Source organism: Pseudochaenichthys georgianus, chromosome 16 (genome assembly GCF_902827115.2).
Source record: "Pseudochaenichthys georgianus chromosome 16, fPseGeo1.2, whole genome shotgun sequence".
Taxonomy (NCBI): Eukaryota; Metazoa; Chordata; class Actinopteri; order Perciformes; family Channichthyidae; genus Pseudochaenichthys; species Pseudochaenichthys georgianus.
In genome coordinates, this window is record NC_047518.2 from 24,380,161 (window position 1) to 24,391,836 (window position 11,676).

Genomic DNA, 11,676 nt, shown 5'->3' on the forward strand with positions numbered 1-11,676 from the left:
TATGAGAAGCATCTTGAAACTTTACTAAATGTAGACATACTTACAAAGAGTACGGTTACTATGTATATTCAATAGACAAGAAAGGTGTCTGTGTTTTAGGGATTCAACTGAACAATATTTACACTATCACTAAACTTTTGTTTATTTATTGCTGTTTAACAACCCTTAGTTTATAAAATATGAGAAAATAGTAATAGAAAATGCCGATTGCAAATTCCTAGTGACCTAGGATGGTAATTCTGCTGACCAACAGTCCAAAACCCAAAGATAAGACCAAGAAAGCCAACACATATTTACATTTAAGTTCTGGAGGGTTTTTGCTTAGATAATGAAAAATATAATCAATTCTGATTTCAGTCCAATTCAGTCTATTTTGAGATGTTTAACTGTAGAAAAATGTGTATAGTCTGCAGCTATCAGGAAAAAGCCCTCATTTAGTCCAGCATCCCTTTGGGGTCGTCTGAATCTCTCTCTCACTTACTTTTATGTTTTTTAGACGACTTTCTTCCTATGACCACTTTTTTAATATCATACAAGCCTTCTTCTTCCTCTACGACCTCACTTTTAAGGTGAGGGTCTTGATATTTAACCGTCCTCTGTGCAGGCTTTTTGTGAACCCCTGAGGAGTCTTCTCCCTCCACGCCATTCTGTCCCAGCATGGCATCATGGCCGTCCCTGTCCTTCATGACAGCTCCAGAATGGTGACGCTGGCCAGTGGAGGCAGGGAAATACGTGAAATACTGAGGGTTGATGGTGAGCTGAGCGTGAGGTGCAGCAGATAAAGGCTGGATTGATGTCTTTGTTTTGACAGGGGACAGCAGGTTGTGGGTTTGGCTGTTTGACGGTGTGTGACGTTGAGGTGGTAGTTGTTTCAAGGACGGCGTTTTGTAGGAAGGGCTTTTATCACATCCCTGCTTCCTCCGCTCCTCCAAAATCTCATTGAATGCTAAGAAAGAGCAGGAAATAGGTTAATTGAATCCACTGGGATATCACTGTATGCACCATATGTTGCATTCAACATTTTTCTCACCATAGATATTGTTAGGGAACTTGTTCTCTTCATCCTGGCTTTGCTTCAGGTCCAGAGCTTGTTTTACTGAGTCTAAAAGGCCGAACATCTTACACAAGGAATTAAGTATGACGGCATCTGACAAAACACAAACAGAAAGGGTCATTGAAATGGCTGAAAAGATTTGAAGGTTTGTCCACATTACCTCTAACAACTTATTTTAAACTTGACTGACATTTGACTAAATTAAAAGTTATTTCCACAGTCCAGCGGTTAGACAGGTCCCACTGTGAGAACTCACCGTTATCCTGCAGGTTGGCCTTTTCACTGCGAACCTCCACTCCTCTAAGAGTGGCTAATAATTCAGTCTGGAGACTGGACATGACCTCTCCCATCAGCCCCGCGTCTGCCACACCCCTCCAGAGGCCCAGGACTCCATCTAGAGAAGGTCAATTAGGTGAGACATTATTATGATATGTGGGGAACTCTGTACGTGTTTGTCTTCTCATATAAAATGACAAAGTGCCACAGAGAAATAAGAGAAAGCGGAATCATAGAGGTGATTTGTGTATGGGTGAGATGCTGAGAGTAAAAGAGATTTGACACAATGGGAAGAAAAAGGAAAGCTAGCTAAATAAGAAACGTTGGATAAATTATACCAGGTGTTGGAGGCAGGGAAATGTCTCGAAGGAAGATTTTAGAGAGTTAAAGGTTAAAAAGAGAGTAATACATTGAGAAGGCGAATATAGGAGAAAGTGTCAGGGTTGGGGAAACAATGAACAAATATATAAAGAGATAGAGGAAATGGGAGAGGCGCAGCGCTTCGAGAGAGGATGTTAAATGGGTGATAGAGGCAGAGAGGAAAGTGCAGGGAAATGGGTTAGAAGGGGGGACTGAAAAATGACTTGGGGTCGGTACAAAACTGAGCCAAATAGAAGTTGAGTATGTTAAAGTGATAAAATGCCAGAGGTGCTTGATATCTTATCTTGAAAGAAATGCCTCCACTTTCATGTAGGCTTAAGTGTATGTCAAGATAAATGCAATGCACCTAAGGACATTTTCCCAATCCCATTTACAGCTATCTGAACATACATTCACATATAAATCCATGTCGCAAATGTACGCTAATGGAAAGAAACACATTGTGGAGATAGAGGAGCGTAGTTATAGAATAAATACATTTCTTGAGAGTTGTCAGTTTCTTTTAAACCCTGTGACAAGCAATTCCGCTTGTGCAGTGAAGCACTGCGATTTACCATTCACACCGAAGTAGGGTCAATGCCTAATCAGGTCACCTTTAAAAGCCCTTAAATCAAAGCTTAGGTCCCTCCTAGAAAAACTGCGTATAAAAACGTCAGGTGCCGTGGGTAGTAATATAAAGAGATGTGTCTCTCTGCCTGTTAGTAGTCAGCAACTTTTTAAGGTCAATCTGCAGGAATGGCAGAACACCCTACAACTGCAGTTTCAGAGCTTTCATTTGCCCAATGTATCACAGGTGTCAAGCCGCAGAGGCTGCACGAAGCGAGACACAAGGGACTGCCTATAGGCGGATGTTAATGTTCACATTTGTCATTGTGTCTCTGCTGGGTTTCTGTCATTTAATAAACATGCAATGACAGTTGATATTTGAGTTTAAACCCTGCGCTTCCTTCCCTAATGCATAATGCCGAAACCCGCAAAATAAAGCAAAAGTCTAGACAACTTGAAAGGATATGGCGTTCCACTAAACTTGAAGAATCTCGTTTAATTTGGCATATTACTCTCAATGAATATAAAAAAGCACTGCGTAAAGCGAGAGCAGCCTACTACTCTTCATTAATAGATGAGAATAAGAATAATGCAAGATTTCTTTTCAGCACTGTAGCCTGGCTGACAGAGAGCCACAGCTCGATTGAGCCTTCTATTCCCATTGCACTCAGTAGTAATGATTTTATGTGATTTTTTAACGATAAAATTGTTACTCTTAGAAACAAAATTAATGACCTCTTGCCTTTGACCAGTATAGTGTTATCAACAGCTCCCGGAAACGTAAGTTCTAATATTACACTAGATAGTAAACTAGAATGCTTTTCAGCCATAAACCTTGAACAATTACATTCAATGATTCTCTCTTCTAAACCATCAACGTGCATGTTAGACCCAATTCCAACTAAGCTGTTGAAGGAAGTTTTTCCATTAATTAGCACTTCTTTATTAAATATTATGAATATGTCTTTATTATCAGGCTATGTTCCACAATCATTCAAAGTAGCAGTGATAAAACCGCTTCTTAAAAAGCACAACCTCGATCCAGAGGTTTTAGCCAACTATAGACCTATTTCTAATCTTCCGTTCCTCTCAAAAATTCTTGAGAAAGCGGTCGCAAAACAGTTGTGTGATTACTTAAAAAACAATGATTTATTTGAAGATTTTCAGTCTGGCTTTAGAACACATCATAGCACAGAGACAGCTCTGGTTAAAGTCACAAAAGACATTCTAATAGCCTCAGACAAGGGACTTGTCTCTATTCTTATTTTGCTCGATCTCAGTGCTGCATTTGATACTATCGACCATGATATCCTATTGCAAAGACTAGAGCACTTAGTTGGCATACAGGGAACTGCTTTAGGCTGGTTTAGGTCCTATCTATCTGAACGCTCTCAGTTTGTATGTGTTAACGATGAATCTTCCACGCAAACCAAAGTTAGCCATGGAGAGCCACAGGGTTCAGTGCTCGGACCTATTTTGTTCACATTATATATGCTTCCGTTAGGCAATATTATAAGGAATCATTCTGTAAACTTTCATTGTTATGCGGATGATACTCAACTATATTTATCAATCAAGCCTGATGAAATTAATCATCTAAATAAAATTCAAGACTGCCTTAAGGACTTAAAAACGTGGATGACCTTAAACTTTTTGATGTTAAACACGACCAAACTGAAGTTATTGTACTTGGCCCGAAGAATCTACGAAACAAATTTTCTAAAGATATACTAACTATGGATTGCATTAATTTGGCCTCCAGTGAGACTGTAAGGAATCTTGGTGTTATATTTGATCAGGATTTATCCTTTAACGCCCACATAAAATCAATTTCAAGGACCGCCTACTTCCATCTACGTAACATTGCAAAAATCAGGCATATCTTGCCTCAAAACGATGCAGAGAAACTAGTCCATGCATTTGTTACTTCTAGGCTGGATTATTGTAACTCTTTATTATCAGGGAGTACCAAGAAGTCAGTCAAGTCGCTTCAGCTGATTCAAAATGCTGCAGCTCGTGTACTAACCAGAGTTAGGAAAAGGGACCACATTACTCCTGTTCTGGCTGCCTTACACTGGCTCTCTATAGAACACAGGATAGAATTTAAAATTCTTCTTCTCGCCTACAAAGCCCTTAATGGGCAGGCGCCATGTTACCTTAAAGAACTCATTATACCCTACTGTCCTACAGTATTGTAGGACAGTAGGGTATAATTGCGTAGCATTGTAGCATTGCGTTCCAAGAATGCAGGGTTGTTGGTTGTTCCTAGAATCTCTAAAAGTACAATGGGAGCCAGAGCCTTTTCTTATCAAGCTCCACATTTGTGGAATCAGCTTCCAGTTTGTGTTCGGGCAGCAGACACCCTATCCGTTTTTAACAGTGCGCTTAAGACCTTCCTTTTTGATAAAGCTTATAGTTAGGGCTGATTAGATTCAGCCCCTAGTTTTGCTGATATAGGCTTAGTTTGTCGGGGGACATCTTACTTCTTCCTTCTCTCTGTCTATACCTGTGTACTCTCATGTTCGGATTAACCCAGCTTCCCCAAATTTCTTTCTTTTTGGTGTCTATATACGCCGGGATCCGGAGTCATGGATGATCCTGCGGTCCTGTGTCCTGGATCGCGAGCCCTGGATCGCGAGTCGTGGCTGTGGTCCTGGATCATCGGTCCTGGATGGATATCCTCGTGGATTCATCTTCCTATTATACACACATGCATTTCCAAACATTTGGACTACCTATGTTGCAAATGTATTATCTTTTCAATTTACACACGGCATCTATTGCACGTCTGTCCGTCCTGGGAGAGGGATCCCTCCTCTGTTGCTCTCCCTGAGGTTTCTCCCATTTTTCCCTTTAAACTGTGGGTTTTCTCCGGAAGTTTTTCCTTGTACGATGTGAGGGTCTAAGGACAGAGGGTGTCGTATTGTCATACTGATATTCTGTACACACTGTGAAGACCACTGAGACAAATGTAACATTTGTGATATTGGGCTATATAAATAAACATTGATTGATTGATTGATTGATTGATTGATTGATTGATTGATTGATTGATTGATTGATTGATTGATTGATTGATTGATTGATTCCCTAAACAGCCAGCCAGGACACACAGTTGCACATTAAGGGCCATCCCCTTTAAAGGACATGACTCACTAATGCGTGGCCTCTGGAGGACTGAAGGTCAGCGAGCTGAGCCTGTCTCCTCCAATAATACAAAGGCATCTTAAAACTTTCCAAATGTACCTCCAGGCTATTGACCTTGGTCAGATGACATTATTAGAAGTAAATGTTACTTCCATGACTTTAAAGGTGGAGGTTATAACATGACTTTAATACCACTGAATTACAAAGCTTTAAACAGAATGTGTGGCGCCTCCTATTAAAGTCAGAGTAGAGCACAGCAGGTGAATAGTTTCCTGCTGTGTAATATATTCAGCAAGCATCAAATTGTACATGATGACTGCTAAGTAAGGCAGCAGCATAAGAGAGCACTTATTTGCTTGTTTGAGTTTTGTCTGTAAATGTTCATGGAGTCAGCCAAAATAGTCTATATATATATATATATATATATATATATATATGTATTCCAGCATATTCAGAATCTTTTTTCTCCACACCATCTCCCTTATTTCATTCAGGCTTCCTCATTTTATATAAGCAGCCATATATCCTTTCATATATTCATTACCAGGTGTGTCAGCCCTGTTTCTCTTTGCAGCATGCCCGTTGGCGGTTGTGTGATTTACATCCCGGGCTGGACATGGGCTCATCTCTGCTGTTGCACTGAACTTTTCCTCCACAGGCTCCTCTACCTCTGCTGCCTCGTGCACAGCTTCAGCTGAAATAACTGCAAAAAATAATATATTGTATTTAAATAAAGTGTTTAAACATCTCATATTATCAGACATGAGTAGGCATTGAAAAGATGCCAAGGAAATCCAGTAGTTTGTTATTGTTATACTTGTTCTGTGCAGTATCAGTAAGAAGGTATAGAGATAGATAGATAGAGAGAGAGAGAGAGAGATATATATATATATATATATAGAGAGAGAGAGAGAGAGAGAGAGAGAGAGAGAGAGATAGATAGATAGATAGATAGATAGATAGATAGATAGATAGATAGATAGATAGATAGATAGATAGATAGATAGATAGATAAATACAGTGGCGGCTCCAGGGTATGGCTGGGTTGGGGTAGGCTACAGCCATACCAAGAAATGGCTTAGCCCACTATGAAAAATTATGTTAAAGTAAGCAAAAAAAAGGCCGCCAACTCTCGCGGAGTAAATTGCACAGACAGCAGCTAGTAAGATTGATTTCGGTAGCCACTTGTCTGGAAATGCCGAAGACTAGAAACGGTTTTGAAACCTTTTGTCGCGTAGTGATCGTCTTCTCAATAAAACATCTTTGCTAATGTCTTCTGGCCAATCAGAATCAGGATAACGGCGTGGTGTTGTTGCAGGAATTCCCGACGGAGAATAATTTTGCGGTAGAACTTCTCTTTATATATCCATGGATACAACGTAATGAAATAAGACCTCATGATCTGATGATTGATAGGTGTGTGGGCTGTCTTTCATTTTGACACACAGAACAATGGGGGCTATCCACCCTTATCCACAATGTAAAGTAATGCACACAGCCTCTTCCCTCTTCTCTCTGTGAGGAGCAGCAGGTTCAGCTTTCAGAACAAAGTAACAAAAAAGGCTTTCATTTTTTTTAAACATGTCGCCGGGTAGTAATAGATGTATTTATTTGCTTCTCAAGAGATCACCAGAATGTGTATTTTATGTTAGTATTTCAAAAAGAGAATCCCCCCAGACCCCCCTGCAGGGGTTGGGTTTTCAGCATGTCAACTCTTTCACCTGTGTGGAATTGCAGGATTGGCTCCAGGTCGCCCTTTTTAAAGACAAATGTGCCTTTTTATTTCATGCAGTTCAATTTGGATTTAGACAGGGAAATAATCTAAACCTCACGCATGGCGTTTCACTGTCAAGGGGAGCGTGTACGGTGTATGTAATTACATTGCAAATACTGACTTGAGCCCCACCACTGTATGGGTTAGCCCTACCATAGATAACCCGACAAAAATACTCTGGAGCCGCCACTGGATGGATGGATGGATGGATGGATGGATGGATGGATGGATGGATGGATGGATAGACCTTACTGCTCTTTATGTTCAGCTCATTTCCTAATTTCTTATTGTCCTTGAGCTTGAAGACTTGTTTGAAACTAAAGAATCCGATCCAGGTGAACAGTTTGTGTCTCAATGCTACAATAACAAAAACGAGCCAAAGCATATCAAACTACCAATGCCAACTGAAATCTACCTGTCAGAGGAGGCACCTGTCCTCCAACAAGGTCAAGAGCCAGACACGTCGGGCTCGGCTGCACTGCTGTCCCCAGAGGAAGCCGCGTGCTGTTGATCAGCACATCAAATTTAGTGCTGCGGCAGGTGTTGCTGCACACTGTGTCATGTTGGTAGAAATCTATCTGGCCGGAGTCCATCATTTTCCTATGAGGGGGAGAAGCAGGTTAAAAGAACAAGTGCGGATTGAATTTGTTGAACAATCTCGATAACTTTACAGAGATTTGTTTGACACAACAAGGCCCATTGATCTGACCTCTGGAGGAATAAAGATGAAAAGAGAAGATATTGAGTTGGTGTATTGACACACAGTAACACCAGGAGCAAGTGCAAACACGATAAAGGGGTGAGAAGTTTCACTCAGCACCTTGCTTGCATGTTATTTGATCCTGCTACCATAATAATGCTGCTTACCGACTGCCTCTGGAATGTACTGGCAAACCCCAACTCAGACAGACTCGGTGCAAGTGCAAATTATATTAATGAGATAAGATGTTGACTTCATTAGATTGAGTTGAAGTCTGACACTTTAACCCCAATGCAACAGAGTAAATAAAGGTCATGCAGATTTAGAGTTAGCACCTGTCAGCAGCTATGAGAAGGAGGGCAGACAAAGGGTGTTTTTAACTTTTTTTTCACAAGAGTACCTGAGCATTACCCCTCCTAGTCTGATGGCCCTTTTCCAGTCCTTCAGAGTGGCTTTCCCTGCCAGATGAACAAACTGTTTGGGACTGATGAGCTGGTCGTTGAACTGGAAAAGCAGAGGACAACATGTTCATGAATGCTTTTATAAGCATAAGACAAAATCACATAAAACTGAGAAAATGTGACGATGATCATGTTGGTTGAGCGAGGACGGTTTAACTTACTTTGACACATCTGACGTTGATTCCAGGGCACACAAACTTTTTAAATAGCAGAACCGCTTTGCTGTCTCCGCACGTGATGGGGTAGCCATACTCGATCTCCTCTCCTTCTGCTTTACTGTCTGAAGATCACAAGTCAAAAACACAACCACTTGCAGAAACTTTGTGGAACTTTATTATACATCAACAGCAAAGCATTCAGTAATCATACAATAATGTATATACTGTATAAACAAAGTAGGATGCCTTCCTGCACGGCATTCACACTGTTATGTTGTAGTTTAATGTCAGCAGTATAAAGGGACATTTCTCTGTGTGACATACCATGATGTGTCTCTATGGCCAAGATTGTCGTGCCAGTGTCAGCAATATCCTCATTTATCCTACAGAGGGCGACAACATCCTCAAATTTAACAGAAAATTATCATCTACAAGCTGAGAGTTGAATAGATCTCAATTAAACAGCAGAATGTGTGCAAAGTTCATTCATATCAACATTTCATAACATTTAATGCTTTTTTTGTATTTCTTCAAATAGAATATTGATATCTTATTTGACTCAAGCCTGCCCTCAACTGGATATAACAACATGCATGAAGAATAATGTAATCATATTTGATTGGAAAAATCAGCATTAAACTTCATACAAATGTGTCTATATGTGTAAAAATGCCTCTCTATTGTGTCTATCTACAGGCCCTTTAAGAATATAGGCCATGTTACCCATGGAGGATGGGATGCAGGTGCAGGATGACTTGAGTCTTATGGTTGTTGCCACTGGACTCCCCTTCCTCCTCCTTCACCATCATGAGATCCCCTGAAGACACAGTGACCTCAGCAGCCGCCATCACCCCTCCCCGCCGAGCTGCACGCACAGAGGGCAAATCACGCATGTTAACATCCAGATCACACACACACACACACACATACATACATGCATTGTGCTATTTAATGCACACACAAGTCAACGAAAGCCTCCCCCAACGGGCTTTTCTGGCATGCAACTGTCAGAGAAATGAATCCATACTGGCCGGGCTTAGAATTATATAATCCTCACATACTGTAGGCAGGCCTTGCTTCTTATGCACAATGCGCATAAATAATATTCTAAATAATGGACAAAAGATAACATGTTATACTTAAACCATTTAGTTAAACCGTAGTAAACTGGTTAATAAAATGGTAAAGCAATATAATTGTCCAAATGCATTTACAGCATGTGTTTTGTTTTTTATTTAGAGGGAAATTCTCAAATATAGCCAGCATCTATTTTTTCCAACCTTTTTGCATTTAGGCCGCTTCGTTTGTCGCAAGGATCGTCACAAAAGGCTCAACGAATATGAACCAAATGTTGTCAACAAGTTTTAAAAAACAAATCATTAAAACGTGATAAAAACAAGGACAACATGTGTAACCTGTGTTCCACTCCTTTGATGCCACTGGTGTTATAACAAGGCAGTAGTGTACTTGATCTCTTCTTCTTTATATCTGTTATGCTCTCCTGATAAAACACAAGAGGACCGTTATTGGTAAGCTGGTTTGTGAACTTCTAAAATTAGCACATTCTTTAATATGAAAATCATAAAAAACGAATTGAGCTATGTGAGATATTTTCAGGAAATACACTGAATGTATTTTATATTATATACAGCTAGATTAGATACTTATATAACGTTTGAACTTCAATTAACAACTTACATAAACAGTGTCAGAGACACTTAGAATTCACACATGAACACACCCACACCCACACCCACACCCACACACACACACACACACACACACACACACACACACACACACACACACACACACACACACACACACACACACACACACACACACATGCATACATACACACACACATACATACATACAAAAAACTATAAAAGCCGAAAAATAATTAGAAGATTTTTTTTGGCTTAATTCATATTTTATGTTAACCTGTAACAACATGGTAATTGGGAATTACTATAAAAGAGGTCAGTTCACTCCCCAGCAACAGACACAAAATAATGAATAACACACTGTTGGTGCATTAGTTCTAGTATGATTATATCCATGTAATATATCGGTCTTTAACAAGCAGCAGCTGAGGTGTTAGTCATAGGCGACATTAAGCACATATAGAAATAGTGGAGATATGAGCAATTGTCAGGTTAATTTAACGGTTATAAACTAAAAGCAACTTTTCCATGCAGCAAAAAACACCATATATTTTTAAACTATACCAATAAGCCACTGTTGGATCAACAACTCCTGCACGGACAGTTGCGTGCCTTCCTCACCCTCCTTCACCACCTCACACTGACGTCTGTCGCTGCGGCAGCACGCACACCCCGAGCAACAACAGTGCGACGGCGCGCACTACTGTCCCACCGACTCCCACAGAGGGTGCACAAAAACTCACCGGGTCTGCACAAAAACTCTTCACCAGACTGTCTGCTACTTTAAAGAGTATTGTCATAGTTTAACTTACCGTTTTACAGCAGGAGATAGCTCATCCTCTTGCTTGTCAGAGAGAGGGGAGCATGCGCCGTGCTGCTCTGGTACACTTCCTGCAGTGAAGGCAGCATTTGCCTGAGAAGCATCTGTCCCGCTGTCACGAGAAGCGGTTAGTTCGCACGCGATGTGTAAATCGGTCAAATTGCTCGTATGTGCAAGCGCGCGGCTTGATTTGAGTTACTCTCTCTGAGCCTTACCGCATGTGCTGAACGATTTCAGGGTTAGAAACATATTTTTACCCCAAAGGATGTCGAGATGATATTTTTTGTATCTGACGGTCACATCCACACTACGTTGCTTGACCTTGTACACTTGTGTGGCCTAATTAAATGTTGTTTGTCATGCAATAAACGCTGTTTAAAACAGTTTGGTACTGTGTTTTTGTTATTGCCTGTTATTCACCAGCAGATGGCAGGCTTTGCACTTATTTCAGTAAAGTAATGTACAGTAGGTGTGTCAGTAAGTCACAGACAAGATAAGGGAAATGTTGGTTTACCATAAAAATTATAGACACTAGAATGCATCATTATTCATGTTGATGTTATTAAACAGCCTCCCCAGAAGAATATGCCAATCTGATCCAGGTTCAGTCTTGCCATTCTGGCAAACAAGAGTAAATCGTCAGTATTACTGCCGACGGCTGGTCTCAGATCAGCACACACCTACAAATCAGC

At 40.5% G+C, this 11,676-nt stretch overlaps 1 protein-coding gene across 6 annotated transcripts; it reads right to left on the reverse strand.

Moving 5' to 3' along the window:
- LOC117461075 (glucocorticoid modulatory element-binding protein 1-like) lies at positions 1-11,311 on the reverse strand. 6 transcript variants are annotated; one of them, XM_034102765.1, is made up of 10 exons: positions 10,977-11,311; positions 9,221-9,362; positions 8,822-8,880; positions 8,501-8,619; positions 8,279-8,382; positions 7,594-7,682; positions 5,949-6,107; positions 1,311-1,448; positions 1,031-1,147; positions 1-946 (listed from the first exon to the last, which is right to left on the reverse strand). In XM_034102765.1, exons 2-10 carry the CDS (start codon positions 9,343-9,345, stop codon positions 474-476), a joined length of 1,383 nt encoding a protein of 460 aa, XP_033958656.1. In that variant the 5' UTR covers positions 9,346-9,362; positions 10,977-11,311; the 3' UTR covers positions 1-473. The 6 variants fall into 6 exon arrangements, with proteins under 6 accessions (XP_033958656.1, XP_033958653.1, XP_033958655.1 ...); XM_034102762.1 differs by having other exon boundaries at positions 7,594-7,778; XM_034102764.1 differs by lacking the exon at positions 10,977-11,311 and adding an exon at positions 10,786-10,818 and having other exon boundaries at positions 7,594-7,778.
- Between the last annotated feature and the right edge of the window lie 365 nt (positions 11,312-11,676).